The 18,913-nt window shown below is 36.9% G+C and overlaps 1 protein-coding gene across 1 annotated transcript in view; it reads left to right on the top strand.

Moving 5' to 3' along the window:
• The window catches only part of LOC138304846 (isoleucine--tRNA ligase, cytoplasmic-like), a 42,188-nt gene extending 27,560 nt beyond the window's left edge, over window positions 1–14,628 (top strand). Inside the window, 5 exon segments of the mRNA XM_069245173.1 lie at window positions 4,323–4,418; window positions 5,713–5,880; window positions 9,996–10,238; window positions 12,980–13,243; window positions 13,564–14,628. Coding sequence (XP_069101274.1) covers window positions 4,323–4,418; window positions 5,713–5,880; window positions 9,996–10,238; window positions 12,980–13,243; window positions 13,564–13,701 — 909 coding nt within the window. The 3' untranslated portion in view covers window positions 13,702–14,628.
• The last annotated feature ends 4,285 nt before the right edge of the window (window positions 14,629–18,913 follow it).

Raw genomic sequence — 18,913 nt, 5'->3', positions numbered from 1 at the left:
ATTGTTTACCTGTTGTTAATTACAGGTGTTTGGACCATTAGTGAGGTTATTTCATTGTTTACCTGTTGTTAATTACAGGTGTGGAGACCATAAGTGAGGTTATTTCATTGTTTACCTGTTGTTAATTACAGGTATTGAGACCATTAGTGAGGTTATTTCATTGTTTACCTGTTGTTAATTACAGGTGTTGAGACCATTAGTGAGGTTATTTCATTGTTTACCTGTTGTTAATTACAGTTGTTGAGTGCATAATTGAGGTTATTTCATTGTTTACCTGTTGTTAATTACAGGTGTTTGGACCATTAGTGAGGTTATTTCATTGTTTACCTGTTGTTAATTACAGGTGTGGAGACCATAAGTGAGGTTATTTCATTGTTTACCTGTTGTTAATTACAGGTATTGAGACCATTAGTGAGGTTATTTCATTGTTTACCTGTTGTTAATTACAGGTGTTGAGACCATTAGTGAGGTTATTTCATTGTTTACCTGTTGTTAATTACAGTTGTTGAGTGCATAATTGAGGTTATTTCATTGTTTACCTGTTGTTAATTACAGGTGTTTGGACCATTAGTGAGGTTATTTCATTGTTTACCTGTTGTTAATTACAGGTGTTGAGACCATAAGTAAGGTTATTTCATTGTTTACCTGTTGTTAATTACAGGTGTTGAGACCATAAGTGAGGTTATTTCATTGTTTACCTGTTGTTAATTTAAGGTGTTGAGACCATTAGTGAGGTTAATTCATTGTTTACCTGTTGTTAATTACAGGTGTTGAGACCATAAGTGAGGTTATTTCATTGTTTACCTGTTGTTAATTACAGGTGTTGAGACCATAAGTGAGGTTATTTCATTGTTTACCTGTTGCTAATTACAGGTGTTTAGACCATTAGTGAGGTTATTTCATTGTTTACCTGTTGTTAATTACAGGTGTTTGGACCATTAGTGAGGTTATTTCATTGTTTACCTGTTGTTAATTACAGGTATGGAGACCATAAGTGAGGTTATTTCATTGTTTACCTTTTGTTAATTACAGGTATTGAGACCATTAGTGAGGTTATTTCATTGTTTACCTGTTGTTAATTACAGGTGTTGAGACCATTAGTGAGGTTATTTCATTGTTTACCTGTTGTTAATTACAGTTGTTGAGTGCATAATTGAGGTTATTTCATTGTTTACCTGTTGTTAATTACAGGTGTTTGGACCATTAGTGAGGTTATTTCATTGTTTACCTGTTGTTAATTACAGGTGTTGAGACCATAGTAAGGTTATTTCATTGTTTACCTGTTGTTAATTACAGGTGTTGAGACCATAAGTGAGGTTATTTCATAGTTTACCTGTTGTTAATTTAAGGTGCTGAGACCATTAGTAAGGTTATTTCATTGTTTACCTGTTGTTAATTTACAGGTGTTGAGACCATAAGTGGGGTTATTTCATAGTTCACCTGTTGTTAATTTAAGGTGCTGATACCATTAGTAAGGTTATTTCATTGTTTACCTGTTGTTAATTACAGGTGTTGAGACCATTACTAAGGTTATTTCATTGTTAACCTGTTGTTAATTACAGGTGTTGAGATCATAAGTGAGGTTATTTCATTGTTTACCTGTTGTTAATTACAGGTGTTTAGACCATTAGTAAGGTTATTTCATTGTTTACCTGTTGTTAATTACAGGTGTTTAGACCATTAGTAAGGTTATTTCATTGTTTACCTGTTGTTAATTACAGGTGTTGAGACCATAAGTGAGGTTATTTCATAGTTTACCTGTTGTTAATTTAAGGTGCTGAGACCAATAGTAAGGTTATTTCATAGTTTACCTGTTGTTAATTACAGGTGTTGAGACCATTAGTAAGGTCATTTTCATTGTTTACCTGTTGTTAATTACAGGTGTTGAGACCATAAGTAAGGTTATTTCATAGTTTACCTGTTGTTAATTTAAGGTGCTGAGACAATTAGTAAGGTTATTTCATTGTTTACCTGTTGTTAATTACAGGTGTTGAGACCATAAGTAAGGTTATTTCATAGTTTACCTGTTGTTAATTTAAGGTGCTGAGACCATTAGTAAGGTTATTTCATTGTTTACCTGTTGTTAATTTAAGGTGCTGAGACCATAAGTAAGGTTATTTCATTGTTTACCTGTTGTTAATTACAGGTGTTGAGACCATAAGTGAGGTTATTTCATTGTTTACCTGTTGTTAATTACAGGTGTTGAGACCATAAGTGAGGTTATTTCATTGTTTACCTGTTGTTAATTACAGGTGTTGAGACCATTAGTGAGGTTATTTCATTGTTTACCTGTTGTTAATTTAAAGGTGTTGAGACCATAAGTGAGGTTATTTCATAGTTTACCTGTTGTTAATTTAAGGTGCTGAGACCATTAGTAAGGTTATTTCATTGTTTACCTGTTGTTAATTACAGGTGTTGAGACCATAAGTAAGGTTATTTCATTGTTTACCTGTTGTTAATTACAGGTGTTGAGACCATAAGTGAGGTTATTTCATTGTTTACCTGTTGTTAATTACAGGTGTTGAGACCATTAGTAAGGTTATTTCATTGTTTACCTGTTGTTAATTACAGGTGTTGAGATCATAAGTAAGGTTATTTCATTGTTTACCTGTTGTTAATTACAGGTGTTGAGACCATAAGTAAGGTTATTTCATAGTTTACCTGTTGTTAATTTAAGGTGTTGAGACCATTAGTGAGGTTATTTCATTGTTTACCTGTTGTTAATTACAGGTGTTGAGACCATTAGTGAGGTTATTTCATTGTTTACCTGTTGTTAATTACAGGTGTTGAGACCATTAGTGAGGTTATTTCATTGTTTACCTGTTGTTAATTACAGGTGTTGAGACCATAAGTGAGGTTATTTCATTGTTTACCTGTTGTTAATTACAGGTGTTGAGACCATTAGTGAGGTTATTTCATTGTTTACCTGTTGTTAATTACAGGTGTTGAGACCATTAGTAAGGTTATTTCATTGTTTACCTGTTGTTAATTACAGGTGTTGAGACCATAAGTGAGGTTATTTCATAGTTTACCTGTTGTTAATTTAAGGTGCTGAGACCATTAGTAAGGTTATTTCATTGTTTACCTGTTGTTAATTACAGGTGTTGAGACCATAAGTAAGGTTATTTCATAGTTTACCTGTTGTTAATTTAAGGTGCTGAGACCATTAGTAAGGTTATTTCATTGTTTACCTGTTGTTTAATTTACAGGTGTTGAGACCATAAGTGAGGTTATTTCATTGTTTACCTGTTGTTAATTACAGGTGTTGAGACCATTAGTAAGGTTATTTCATTGTTTACCTGTTGTTAATTACAGGTGTTGAGACCATTAGTAAGGTTATTTCATTGTTTACCTGTTGTTAATTACAGGTGTTGAGACCATAAGTGAGGTTATTTCATAGTTCACCTGTTGTTAATTTAAGGTGTTGAGACCATTAGTAAGGTTATTTCATTGTTTACCTGTTGTTAATTACAGGTGTTGAGACCATAAGTAAGGTTATTTCATTGTTTACCTGTTGTTAATTACAGGTGTTGAGACCATAAGTAAGGTTATTTCATTGTTTACCTGTTGTTAATTACAGGTGTTGAGACCATTAGTAAGGTTATTTCATTGTTTACCTGTTGTTAATTACAGGTGTTGAGACCATAAGTGAGGTTATTTCATTGTTTACCTGTTGTTAATTACAGGTGTTGAGACCATAAGTAAGGTTATTTCATAGTTTACCTGTTGTTAATTTAAGGTGCTGAGACCATTAGTAAGGTTATTTCATTGTTTACCTGTTGTTAATTACAGGTGTTGAGACCATAAGTAAGGTTATTTCATTGTTTACCTGTTGTTAATTACAGGTGTTGAGACCATAAGTGAGGTTATTTCATTGTTTACCTGTTGTTAATTACAGGTGTTTAGACCATTAGTAAGGTTATTTCATTGTTTACCTGTTGTTAATTACAGGTGTTGAGACCATAAGTAAGGTTATTTCATTGTTTACTTGTTGTTAATTACAGGTGTTGAGACCATAAGTGAGGTTATTTCATTGTTTACCTGTTGTTAATTTAAGGTGCTAAGACCATTAGTAAGGTTATTTCATTGTTTACCTGTTGTTAATTTAAGGTGCTGAGACCATTAGTAAGGTTATTTCATTGTTTACCTGTTGTTAATTTAAGGTGCTGAGACCATTAGTGAGGTTATTTCATTGTTTACCTGTTGTTAATTACAGGTGTTGAGACCATTAGTGAGGTTATTTCATTGTTTACCTGTTGTTAATTACAGGTGTTGAGACCATTAGTGAGGTTATTTCATTGATTACCTGTTGTTAATTACAGGTGTTGGTGTTACTGGATGTGACTCCAGACCAGAGTATGCTGGACGAAGGCATCGCTCGCGAGGTCATCAACAGGATGCAGAGGCTTCGTAAAAAGGTAAGTAGTCATGTATTGTGATTAAAACCTTCCAACTACCAAATGAATGTCTATAAAGGCAACCTGTCTATAGTGATTGCCTCCATTCAGCAGTCGTTATAGAAAGGTCTGTGACTGTAGTTTATATCAGAGTTTAAGGATAAAGCACCTCAGTGTACAGAAGTGTATGGAACCTACACCAGGTCTATCACATCAATTAGAAACCTCAGTTGGTGGAATCTATGTCAAATAGATTTGGTGGTCTGTGGGTTGAAACACTAAACAACAAAGGACCGAGGTGAGCTTATGGGATACCGCGGCGTGCGTCGTCCGTCAACAATCGACTTCTTCTCCATAACCGCTGCTCGGATTTCAACAAAATTTGACTGGTAGCATTCTTATGGGCTACTAACTTAAAAAATTGTACAAATAATGGAGCTGAGGGGCGGGGCCAAAAGGGGTCATTTTGGCTATTTCCATATAAACAACTGTTTCTTTGAAACTAAGCATGGGATAGCACTCATAATGCAATGGAAGCATCCTTATAGGGTTGGGATTCAAAATTGTACAAATGATGGGCTGACCCCCTGAGGTCCTAAGGGGCGTGGTCAAAAGGGGTCAATTTGGCTTTTTCCATATAAGCAACTTCTCTGAAACTAAAAATAAGATATGAATTCTCCTCTGAAACTAAGCATAGGATAGCACCCATAATGCAATGGTAGCATCCTTATAGGATAGGGATTCAAAATTGTTCAAATGATGAGGCTGACCCCCCAGGGGCCTAAGGGGCGGGGTCAAAAGGATTCAATTTGGCTATTTCCATATAAATATCTTCTTCACTGAAACTAAGCATGGGATAACACCCATAATACAGTGGTAGCATCCTTATAAGGTGGGGATTTGAAATTGTACAAATGATAGGGCTGACCCCCTGAGGCCTTAGATGCGGGGCTAAAAAGGTCAATTAGGCTACTATTTTCATATAAATTACTTTCTCTCTGAACCTATGTATTAGAAAGCATATTTGTATGGTATCTATAGCATCAATATAAGGTTGTGATTCAAAATTGAACAGATTTTAGAGTCAATTTTGCTAATTTTTCTAATTGTAAGAGTGTTTGTGATAATTACTTGAGAGAGATGAGGTGAGAGATACAGGCCCTCTGGGCCTCTTGTTGCTTTTCTGGTGTAGTACACTATTTAAGCATCATTTACCTAAGTACCTGGGCAATAAAAAGTGCCCTATTTTAAAACTATAACATGCATATACATGTATATTGTTTAGTATTTTCATGAGGATAATTAATATTCACAGGGTGGAATAGTGCCTTCTGATGACATCACAGTTTACTACCAGGCAAGTGACAGTCTCACCGCCATCATCAACAACTTCTCCGACTTCATCTTTAGTACCATCAAACAACCAGTCTGTCCCTACCCCGTACCAGCAGGGTCAAAGGTTGTCGTTGAAGAGAGCACATCGGTGAGCAGACTTAAATATCATTTCTCTTGCCTATTGTTTATATAACACATTGTTCTTATGCTTCTCACCTATTGCTCTTTATTTAGTGATAGAATGATACCTGTACATGTTTCTGGTGATATTGTAATACCTGTGATACTTGTGTTTTGTTATGGAGTCTGATAACCTTTAAATTTTGAGTATGTTTTATTTTGTCAATTGTTAAATTACATACCTTTACATTAGTCGGTGAGAGAGGAGATATTACGGGTCAAATATACCCGAGGTGTCTCCTTCCCTGAAGCTAGGAGGATAGTCGAGTGTTCAGACCTGAATGTGGCAACCTATGCCCAGATCACCCGCGCAAAGACGCCCGTTGACAGTGTCACCGTCAAACATGCGTCGGTCCAGGCCTTGGTTGACAAGCCTAACTGGGACAATGATGTCCCAGATATGGCTGATGCTAAGGCCTGCAAAGTCATCATGGGGGACCCGAACAGGTTCAAGTCAGGTCCATGTAAACCACAAAACAAACCACAACAAAAACCACCTGCTGGGCCACCTGGAGCTAAAACGCCAATCCCACCGGCGTCTCCAGGACTTACACAACACCAAATTCAAACACCGAACATCAGGAAAAAAGTTACCGCCGCTCGTCATAGACGTGCTACATCTTCACCGTCTATTGACGTTAAAAAACTTCCCGATAAAGCAAAGCGTCCAGCAAATACACCACCGCAGGAGCAACGCCAGACCAAAACCACCAAGGTAAAGCTGGCGAGGCTCCCTGCACTAAACAACAAACCCAGTAAGGGATCAGATGACCCTATCCTTGGACGGAACATCTATGATGTTCTATCGGACGACAGCGAGTTTGGTGACAACACATTTATCGCCACCAAACAACCTGCTTCAAGTAGTCCTGTCGGTCCGACAAACTATCCTCAAGGATCAATATAGAGACAAACACTATCATACAATGGAACATACGCGGATTTAAAGCGAACATAGAAGAATTAAAACATCTTATACAAACAAAAAACCCATCCATATTCTGCCTTCAAGAAATAATGCTGAAAGACACCATCAATCTCCGACAATTTACACTATACACCAAAACTCCAACAACAGGTGGCGCCGCCCATCAGGTGGTGTGGCGGGTGGCGGTGCATAAAAACGTTCCTCACAGACACATTTCAGCTAGATACCACCTTGCAAGCTGTTGCTATAAGCGCAACTCTTCACCGAAAAATAACAGTCTGTTCTATATATTTACCTCCAAATACTCCATTTAGTTGTGATGAACTGAGTAACATCGTATCACAACTACCAGTGCCATATATTATCATGGGTGACTTTAACATAATAGCCTCTGGGGCTCCCCTGGCACTGACGATAGAGGTAGACGTATCGAAGATTTTATTAATAAAAACAGCTTATGTCTTTATAACACCAATGCCCCAACGTATTTACACCCTGCCTCTGGCTCGCTTACCCACATTGATCTATCGTTGTGCCATCCATCAATTCTTCTGGATTATGATTGGATGGTCAACGGTGATCTCTGTGGGAGCGATCACTTTCCAATTATACTTAAAAACATAGGGTCACCAAAACTTGAGGAGCCTATTCCTCGTTGGAATCTACATAAGGCGGACTGGGTTCAATTTAAAAATTTGTGCGCAGAGGAGCTCATTGAGGATAAATTTTTGAACCTCGATGACCCCATTAAAATTTTCACAGAAGCACTCACTTCTATCGCTACAAAAACCATACCAAAATCCGTGCCAAAACCTACAAAGTTTCGTCTCTCAAATGATTCATTTATCAATAGATCTGGTAGAAATTCCGCTCTGAGGCGGTACTTGGCTTCGCCAACCGTCTCAAACTATAACAATTTTAAAATTTGGAGAGGCAAAAGCTCGAAGGTCTATCAAATCCGACAAGAAAAGTACTTGGAAAGAGTACGTCTCAAAAATTAATTCCAATACATCTTCGAAGAAAGTTTGGGAAATGATTGGTAAAATCAGTGGGAAAAGAAAAGCAACACCATCCTCCCACCTCATTAACAACAATAAAATATTTTCTTCAAAATCCGAAATAGCTGACGCCTTTGCCAAAAATTTTGCTAAAAATTCATCCATCAAAAATCATTCCAAAAAATTTCAAAAATTTAAAAAGGAAAAGGAAAAGAGACGTCTTAATTTTAAATCCTCCAATAGTGAAAGTTACAATAGGCCTTTCGAGATACCAGAATTGCTCGAGTCCCTTGAGAAATCAAAGGACTCGGCAGCTGGACCAGACGAAATTCCATATATGTTTTTAAAACAATTACCAGAATCTTCACTAAAATGTCTTTTAACTATATTTAATCAAGTTTACTCTTCTGGCAAAATTCCCGAGTCTTGGAAGGAATCTACTATTATACCCCTTCCGAAGCCCGGGAAAGATGCTACTGATGCCAATAACTATCGTCCTATTTCATTGACGAGTTGTATTTGTAAAACTCTAGAACGTATGATAAATACTAGATTAGTTTGGTTCCTGGAATCAAACAATATTTTAAGTCCTTTGCAAAGCGGCTTTAGAAACCGCAGGGGAACGGTAGACCACTTAGTTAGACTAGAAACATTTATACGAGAAGCATTTGCCAAGAAAGAACATCTTGTCGCCGTATTCTTTGACCTTGAAAAGGCATACGACACCACTTGGCAATATGGAATCATGAACGATCTCCATGACATCGGTATACGTGGTAATTTGCCAAAGTTTATATCAAATTTTATATCTGACAGGCATTTCAAAGTTCGAACGGGTTCAACTTATTCAGAAACAGAAACACAGGAGATGGGCGTCCCTCAGGGTGGTATCCTGTCCGTCACACTTTTTGGACTAAAAATTAACAGCATAACTAAATGTCTTGGCCAATCTACGGAAGGGTCTCTATTTGTGGATGATTTCTTGATCTGTTACAGATCAAAAAAACATGCACACTATAGAACGACAACTACAACAATGTTTAGGCAAATTACAAAATTGGGCTGACGAAAATGGCTTTAGATTTTCAAGATCAAAAACTGTCTGTATGCACTTCTGTCAAAAACGAAAACCACACAATGATCCTGACCTCACACTCAATGGAATTAAAATTCCAGTAGTTGAACAAACTAAATTTCTTGGACTAATATTTGATTCGAAACTGTCCTTTGTTCCACATATCAAACATCTGAAGGATAAGTGCTCGAAGGCGTTGAACATTCTACGTGTTCTGTCCCATTCTGATTGGGGTGCAGACCGTGAAATGCTTCTGCGTATCTACCGTATAAAGGGGAATGAACAGGCTGATAAAGCAGCTAAGACTGCTCTTCGCCTAGCACAAACAGATTTGAAACTACCATACACCGACATCAAACCTTCAATTCAGTCAGCCATCAAACACCATTGGCAACAAAGGTGGTCTACCGAAGCAAACAATAAACTGTTTAAAATTCAACCTACACTTAATCCTAAACTGTCCAGTCGGAGAGACCGCAGAGAGGAAGTTGTTCTCTCTCGGCTCCGAACTGGACACACATATTTTACACATTCCTATCTATTGAGAGGGGAGGATCCTCCAACATGTCATGCATGTGATTCTCCTCTCACAGTGGAGCATATCTTAGTGCACTGTATTGATTTTAAGCACATACGAGATAAGCACTACGATGTCTCCGACATGTACACTTTGTTTCATGCCGTGAGACATAATAGTATTTTTAATTATCTCGAAGAAATTGGTATTTTAGATAAAATATGAACGTTTTTCTCATCATATCATCGTATCAACTCAACATTTCATCGTTTCATCAACATTTTGCATGAGTTTTCTCGTGTGTTTTAGCCAAAACTATTTTATCACATGCAAACCTTTTTTATCAAATAAACGTTTACAATCTGTGTTTTAATCCTTACTTGCCTTTTCTTACCCTGATCTTTTATCCTGATATTAATGCCTGACTTGTAGTTTGGCCCTAAATGACCTTAGTTGTCGATGGGCCGTAAAACTCAAACAAACAAACAAACATTAGTCGGTGAGACAAAGCCTATGTCATGTAGACGATAAACTAGTAACTAATAATGATATGTATTTACCACAGGTGAAGAAAGACGAGTTGATGCTGACCATCGTGTCCAGATCAGGAGACCGTCCTAAGAGCATGGCCGTGCCGACAGTACAGCCAGCAGCGGTAGTAAAGGGGGTCACGCCCACATGTAGTTACATCAATGTACAGCTGTGTGGCCTAGCCCCCCAGGAGGGCGTGTCAGGAAACCATGCTACAGTCCTACTGGAAAACCCAAAGGGCAAAGCCATGGGTAGCAGACAAGTCCTGGTCGACCAGGTTTGTACAGATACAGCTAAATAACTTTTGTTACACTTACAATGGTGTTGATACAGCTTGAGAAATATTAGGTTGACAAGATTAGAGTCAGAGATGTCCATTCTCCTAATCACTGACAGCGACTAGCTTTGTGGAGAGAAGAGCCGTTTCAAATTAAATAAAGTATCTATTATTCTTCAACATCATTGAGTCAAATTCTACCTTCCTGATATACAATATAACCCCTCTAACTTGAGCCTGGATTCTTCAAATACCACCCATTCGTCGAACTGGTCGCATGGTCCCGAACATATCCCTATATATGCCGTGTAACAAAACCCTGGTTAGTTCGAACAGCTCTTCGTCTAATACCCCTTATTCCTCGATCAGCTATATATTCCCGTTTCCTCAAATACATAGTATTAAACCATGTGTTCAGCTCTTCAGAAATTTTTAAACGCACATCTTTATGTAATGCATATTTTTAGCCCACCATCATCAGATGGTGGGCTATTCAAATCGCCTTTCGTCCGTGGTCCATCGTCTTTCCGTCCGTCCGTCCGTCCGTCAACAATTCTTGTTACCCGCTATTTATCAGAAAGTACTGAAGGGATCTTTCTCAAATTTCATATGTAGGTTCCCCTAGGGCCCTAGTTGTGCATATTGCATTTTGGGACCGATCGGTAAACAAGATGGCTGACTGGCGGCCATCTTGGATTTTGATATTTAAAGTTCGTTACCGCTATTTCTCAGAAAGTGCTGCAGGAATCTTTCTCAAATTTCATATGTAGGTTCCCCTAGGACCCTAGTTGTGCATATTGCATTTTGGGACAGATCAGTCTACAAGATGGCCGACTGGCGGCCATCTTGGATTTTGATAGTTAAAGTTTGTTACTGCTATTTCTCAGAAAGTACTGAAGGGATCTTTCTCAAATTTCATATGTAGGTTCCCCTAGGGCCCTAGTTGTGCATATTGCATTTTGGGACCAATCAGTCAACAAGAGGCCATCTTGGATTTTGATAGTTAAAGTTTGTTACCGCTATTTCACAGAAAGTACTGAAGGAATCTTTCTCAAATTTCATATGTAGGTTCCCCTAGGACCCTAGTTGTGCATATTGCATTTTGGGACAGGTTGGTCAACAAGATGGCCGAACGGCGGCCATCTTGGATTTTGATAGTTAAAGTTTGTTACTGCTATTTCTCAGAAAGTACTGAAGGGATCTTTCTCAAATTTCATGTGCAGGTTCCTGAAGGGGTCTAGTGCATTTTCCGACTTATTGGTCAGCAAGATGATCGACAGGTAGCCATCTCGGATTTTGATAATTGAAGTTTGTTACTGCTACATATCTCAGAAAGTACTGAAAGGATCTTTCTCAAGTTTCATATATATATAGTATGTAGTAAAAGTTTGAAAAGCAGGGAAAAGATCCCTCTTTCTGTTGTCATACATAGATCATTCTTTGGTGGGCGCCAAGATCCCTCTGGGATCTCTTGTTTCAACTTGATATTGCTATCAATAACCACTTTCATAAAAATTCAAAATCTCAAAATCAAGGTTAGGGCTGTTCCAGTAAAACATATATGGTAGGGGGGGAAGGCACTTTGAAATTGGGAGACCCACCGATGGAAGTGATTTTCAATTTTGTTGACCCACAAACATATCTATTTTTTTGTGAACAAGACCATGGTATAGAAGCGATTTGATTTTTTATTTCACTCTGATTTGTATTTGGATTTACACTCTTGATTATTTTGATTTCTAGCATCACCAAAGAGTCCTAGGACAAAATTGCACTGTATATGGTGCAGTGAACTTTTGTTTGATATGTTGCATCTACTACTAAATTTGTATAAGGGTACAATCCTTGTAGAACCAGTGTAAAATCTTCTAAACATACTGAAGTGTTTCGCAAGCATAATGCAAGAGTAGACATCTGAACATTCACACTTAAGCTTGTGAACTGCAACTTTCTCCTCGACTTAATACCATTGAATTTAAATAAAGATCTGTTATTTTGCCAAAACTAATCTATTGTTTCTTTGTACCATTGCCAAGTTTGAATGAATATAATATGTTTTAGATAAATAGTCTATCATTATTATATCAAAATACTCAGAAAATAAAATAATTGTTTTTTATTGAAGATGAACTACACATTAAATATTGTCAGAAATTAACATTTTTTTCAATATTTATTTTTTTGTATTTTTGTAGTCAGGATGACTGAGCAACATTATAAAACATAAAACTTGCATTTTATTTCAAAAGGTTACAAATGCTTCAGATAGGCCCACCCACAGAAGGGATTTTATTGAAACGCCACCCTGGCACAGAAGTGATTTTATTTTGAACCCACCATGGCACATACTATTTTTTAAAGTGCCTTCCCTGGGTGCCATATATGTTTTGCTGGAACAGCCCTTATTGAAATGTCTTTGATACGCATTGTTTGTCATGGTTTGAGACCAGAAGATATTGACCAACCTCAGATGAGTCGAATTACTCCAGCTGTATTCCTCTAACTATTGATCTGGTCCCCTGCTGTTCAAATTATGGGGGTTTTACTGAATTTTTATTGATATCAAATATAATTGTCACAGTGAATGATCTAATAAGTGAAAGGAAATGCTTTGGTCTGGTTCAGATGTTAAAAATATCTTATAAACACATTCTAAATATAACAGCTATTTGGATTAACATAGTTCTTTTGTAACAATCAAAAGACTTTTAATATTATTCTGTAATTCTTTTTTTCTCTAGGTGAAGTCTGTGTTTGGTGTGCGTGGTATTAAGTTAGAAGTTTACAAGGACAGTAATATGTCAGAGGTTCTGCCTGCCAACGTTAACGTCACGTCACTGGCCGGTAAAACTCTGTATGTAGCAGCTAAGTGTCAGACAGGCTCCGCGCCAGCATCATCACCAATGTGCCATTTCGCTAATGTGGAAATGAATGGTGTGAAGGGGACCCTGCTTCTAGAGAATCCTAAGGGAGTCACATTGTCAGTGGATCAGTTAAGATCTCAGGTAAATAAAACAGTGAAATTCACAATTCTGTCTGTGCATATTGGCAACACTAGTACTGGGGACCAAAGAAATCACATTGTTATAAGCATAATTCATTATACATATATTACAAAATTTACAGGAACCTTGATGGGGAATTAAAAGTTCTATGTTATAACCATGAAGTTATTGTTTTACTGTATACAGTACTCAAATTTAAATGTATCAAAATTTAGGAATATTGTTTAGTAACTGTAGCTTCAATTGATGACCCTTTAAGTACTGGATCTTGTTATGCTTGAATGATAAACCTCTAATATACAGTACTTTCTTTGTTTTAGGTATCAGCTGTGTTTGGCCTTGACGGTCAGAAAATTGAACTGTCCTCAACAAAAGACGGAAAGAAAAAGTTAACGAATGAAAATTGTAAGGACTCTCTGTCACTACACTCGAGTACAGTGTACGCTGTCAAATTATGAGGCTCTTCATCGTGTGATATAGGTTAAAATTTCGGTGGAAGTTTTGGAACATTTCTTACTGCTTTATTGAAAATGATGATGACTGTGTTTGCTGAAAGTGCTTTCCCATATTAAGACTGATTACATGTATTACTGTGAAATAATTATAAAATGTACTGAATAATAATTGAATCAGAGTGTGATTATGAATTTAAAATTATTTCTAGATTTCAAGATTTAATGAAAATAATGAAAATACATAACCAAATGATGACAATAGCATATGAATATAGTGATTGACATTTAATTGTTTTCATTACACATACCATGAATGTAACTCTAGATTACATAAAATGATTATTAACAAGGTTGTTGAAAGTATTTTAGCCAATCATGAAATTTCCATTTAATAGAATCTAAATGATACTAATTATGATAAAGTTTTAAAGTTATTCTTTTCAATCAACCGGAAAAAATAATTTAACATTCAATATAAACACAGTGAGATAACTGTCATTTATTCAATGGAATCAGTGCTAACAAAACAAATCTAGATTCTAAATATGAATGTTGCTTAAAGACACATAACACTTGTGCAGTTACACAAGTTTAAACATTTGTCTGGAAAGTTACATTCTATGACATCATACAATCAAATAAAAAAGTACACATTTGAAAAGTGACTCATAACATGATATTATGTACTTCTCTAAAGAATATGTATTTTGAAGATGTATTAAAATAAAACCAATCAACAGATTTGCAAGGACGACTTTGAAACATTCATAATAATTTATTTATATTACTTTCACATCTTCTTATTTATTAACAACACTGGTGCAAAATATTGTATATAATGTGAAAGCAGAATGTTTATATCATGTTACAAATACAAATATTTTCCAATTAAATGTTTGGACTCATTAACATAATTTTAGTTGTTATTAATACACCCATCAGTTTCATGTCTCTTAATGACCTTAACATAGTCAAAAAGGATGACAAAGTGTGGCTAGCAGGCTAGTGTGTATGGACAGGATGTGATCATACAGTAAATAAGGCAGTGAAAGAAATCTGTTTCCGACTTATGCCAGTATTTCTTTATAGCTATGGAAATGTTGGGACAACCGCAGTAGGGAGGCAGTAATATCTAATGATGAAGCAGAAAGGTGAACTATGTTACAGAAGGAAATAAGAAGCTGGGAAGCAATGGAATTAGGTTTTGTTAGGCCTTGAAAAGGTGGAAAAACAACATGTGTATTGTCCTGGTTAAAAAAGCTGAAGTACCCGAGAAGAGGGCAAAGTATGAAGCACTGTTGTTGGTTACCCATGTTAATCAGCCTACGGAGCGTAAGTAGAGTTTAGACACTGGGTTTCTGAGGGTGGTGAATTTGTAAGGACAGGCTCCCATGTACGCAGTGTGTAGCGTGTGTGAAGTGTGAGGTGCGTGTTTTGGGAGACTGCGGTATGCTCCTGTTTTGTCTTCTTGTATAGTGGAACTCTTGCCCTTTTTATAGTGCTATATCACGGAAGCATATCGCCAAAGACATCAAGCAACACACCCCACCCACAGGGATCTGAGAATTAGTAACAGATTATATAATCACGGACCCACCACAATGCCCCAAGACCATCTTAAGAAGTTTTAGACGTCTAGATAAAAAAAACGATAAAAATCATATTCTACATGGTACAATATATGTATTGGCCAGCTATGAAAAGTCTTATCTTTTCGGAACGTTGTACATCTAATATACGGATTTCGCCGTTACTATTCAAACATTTACAACTGTGGACTTTGTATAGCCGGCCAGTGAGATTGCAGCCAAAGCCTCACTCATGCATATTATATCTGCCACACCACCAGTATGAATCTTGTTCAAGATGTTTGTCATAATGGGGCTTATGTCATCTTAATGACGGCACTTTGTATAGATGTTTAGGATGATTTTGAAAGGAAAATTATAGCTCTTTCCAACGGTAGTAACACTTTTTATGGCGATATACTAGAAATGTGTTTTTATAGCCGCTAAAGGTGGACGAGTTAGAAATTCGGAGTCTAAGGCTTTCCACCCTTCTCGTATATAGTACCATGTAGAATATGATTTTTATCGTTTTTTGATCTAGACCTCTAAAACGTCTAAAATTGGTCTTAAGGCACTCTGATGGGTCCATGACTATATAATCTGTAACTAATTCTCAGATCCCTGTGATCCCACCCGGTCATATTATACTGACAACGGGCGAACCAGTCGTCCTGCTCCCTGTTTGCTGAACGCTCAGCAGGAGCAGAAACTAACACTTACAGACTTTATTGTGTCTCGACCAGGGGACAGACCTCAGAGCCGACCTCACAGGGGCAAGCGCCAAAAGTGAGGCGGTGTCAAGGGAGATGTACTTTAGCGCAGTGACAGAGTATCATCACGGGGGTAATCGTGGTACATCGTTTTTTTTCAATTCCGTCAGAGTGGTACAACGGTATTTCAATTCCGCCAGAGCAAAATGTTGGCTACACATTCCGTCAGAGGGAAATGTGAGAGATAAGCGACTTTAATTCCATATAGAAAGGTTACTATTGTGTAATATGCTTCGATTCTTGAGGTATCTCACAACATCACTATTTCGAACATTTTATTATTTTATTTTTGGCGAGTGTGAATATATAACTCCAGATAAATGCATATTTGTATAGGAAATATGTCAATTAATTTAAATTCAGTTTTGGATACATAAAAGTGTTCAGAAAAATATTTTGTTAACAAAACAATATAAGGATATATTTCATTGATCATAATAACAGATCAAAGTCGGCGAAAAAGACAATTTTATGGCAGTTTGCTTTGATCGAAATAAAGTATTTGGAACAACGATACATTTTCCGTTCACTACTGATACAATTTCCGTTACCTACTGATTGAGACATGATACAATTTCCGTTCATCTTCCATTAAGAAATAAAAAGTTTAAAGTTCAAGAAAAGCGTTTTATTACTGTTGTAATCGAAAAAAATGTATATAAACTATGTACGAGTGCGAAGCACAACAAGTGAAAAAAAAACATCTAAGTTTCCACCTCACTAGATGAAATATTACTGGTATTCATCAAGAAACAATAAATATTCTATTTATTGCATTTTTTTCTCGCTCTCAACTACAGAAGACCATCACTAATAGTTCCGTCAAAGGTTATTCCGTCATTGTATTTTAAAAATTATTAGCCTTTTCGATTATTAAAGTTATATGTGCTATATTTTTCATACTCACGAATCACGATAAGACTTTAATATTTTATTAATCACCAAAAGTTGCTAACATTTTGAAAATTACAGTACTTTGAATGCAATGGTTTTAATTTTACTAATACAAATCATATTTACATCTATAGTGAAGTGAAATGAGTACCTGCGGTCAAGCAATAAAGCCAAAATGTGGTCTACAATTTCATTTCACATTTTTACAGTGTTGTTAGTAATGGTAAAGTGAATTCTACAGGAAAGTTTCCATCTGAACATGCATAAGGCATAGAAAACAACAATGTTACAGTACATAATATCTGTGTTGTAACTAACGTTTATAAGGCATCTGAAGCCATGGGAATGATTTTCACGGCTTAATTCATCAAACCTTATGGTTTTCAATACATTAATGAAGAAAAATGAACGTGCCAAAATTTCCGTTCAGTTACGGCACAAACTATAAACTATTGACGTAGCAATCAAAATGACATTTCCACTGTCAACGCTGCAATCTTATTGGTCAAAAGCGAGTGATAACATAACAATTGATATTTTCACTGGAGTGAAGTATACCGTTTTTATGTTCACCTTATATTTTACTACGAAAAATGCACTAAAATCGTCCAATAGCTTTTCAATTAAAAGTTACTGGAATGTATAAATATATGCTGACCAATGAGTATAATAGACATTGCTGTGCAGGAAGGAGGGGTACCAGATCATCAGAGAGGCCAAGGAAAGAAAAGAGGATCTAACTGTTATATGGTTGAACCTGGCAAATGCGTATGGTTCACGCTGTAGAAGTACCATGTGCCTGGGAAGATAAGTCATCTACTAAAGGATTACTTTGACAGACTTTGATGAAGTTTACAGTGCAGGATTACACAACCACCTGGCAGCGTCTAGAAGTTGGAATAGTTACCGGATGCACTGTATCAGTGGTCTTATTTTCTGCGGCTATGAATCTGCTGGTTAAATATGTGGAAAAAATTAGTAGAGTGCCATGGATGAAAACAGGTATTCGACAGCCTTCAGTTAGAGCTTTCATGGACGAGTTGACAGTAAGCACAAAGACGGTAGTCGAAGCTAGGTGGAATCTAAGGGAGATTGAGAATATAATCAGCTGGACTCGAATGAAGATCAAACCCACGAAGTCCAGGAGCTCGGTATTGAAGAAAGGGAAGGTTACCAACATACATTTGAGATTAGGAGAAGACAAGATTCCAACCGTGTCCAAGAAACCAGTGAAATGCCTTGGTAAATAAATACTAAAACGACTCATTGAGTGACACCAGAATGTGAGTGAAATGCAACAAAAGCTGGAGAAGTTGATGGACATCCATAGATAGAAGCGGTCTACCTGGGAAATACAAGGCCTAGATTTATCAACACGGTGTGCTACGTCGAATCATTTGGCTTCTACTAGTGTATGAATGCCAATGGCAACAGTCGATTGCTGAGAAGATGGCTTACAGTTCAGAGAAAAAGTTACAACTTCCCCTGATATCACTAACAAAGGAGTACAAGGTCACTCAGAGTTAGACAGCTACTGATGTTAAGGGGCAGCAAATATGCTAAGGTGAGAGGAGCGAAGGTGGACATTACAACTGGACGAAAATGGTTTGCAAAGAGGACAGCGAATGAAGTAGAGTCATGTTTGAGGCATGGTGACATCGCGTGAAGTATGGCAGTGGACAGACAAAGACTCGGTGTAACTAGAACAAGATGGGAAACAGCTACGGATGAGAAGAGACAGACAAGAACGGTTCGGGCAACAAGCATGAAGAAGCAGGGCAGTTGGTTAAATTGGGAAAGTACTCGTCCAAAGAAGTTGACATGGAGCGATATCTGGTCTATGGACGCACAGAAACTGCATTTCCAGCTGAAGTCAGTATACTAACTATCACTAGTACTAGTATCACTAACAAACTTCGTAACATTGGATATTAGAGGAACCCAATTACAAGCCCTGTGGCAAACCAGCAAATGTAGAGCACA

The sequence above is a fragment of the Argopecten irradians genome, chromosome 12 (assembly GCF_041381155.1).
Source record: "Argopecten irradians isolate NY chromosome 12, Ai_NY, whole genome shotgun sequence".
Lineage (NCBI taxonomy): Eukaryota > Metazoa > Mollusca > Bivalvia > Pectinida > Pectinidae > Argopecten > Argopecten irradians.
The sequence above is the reverse complement of the archived record's forward strand: the minus strand, read 5'-3'. Positions and strand labels throughout refer to the sequence as shown.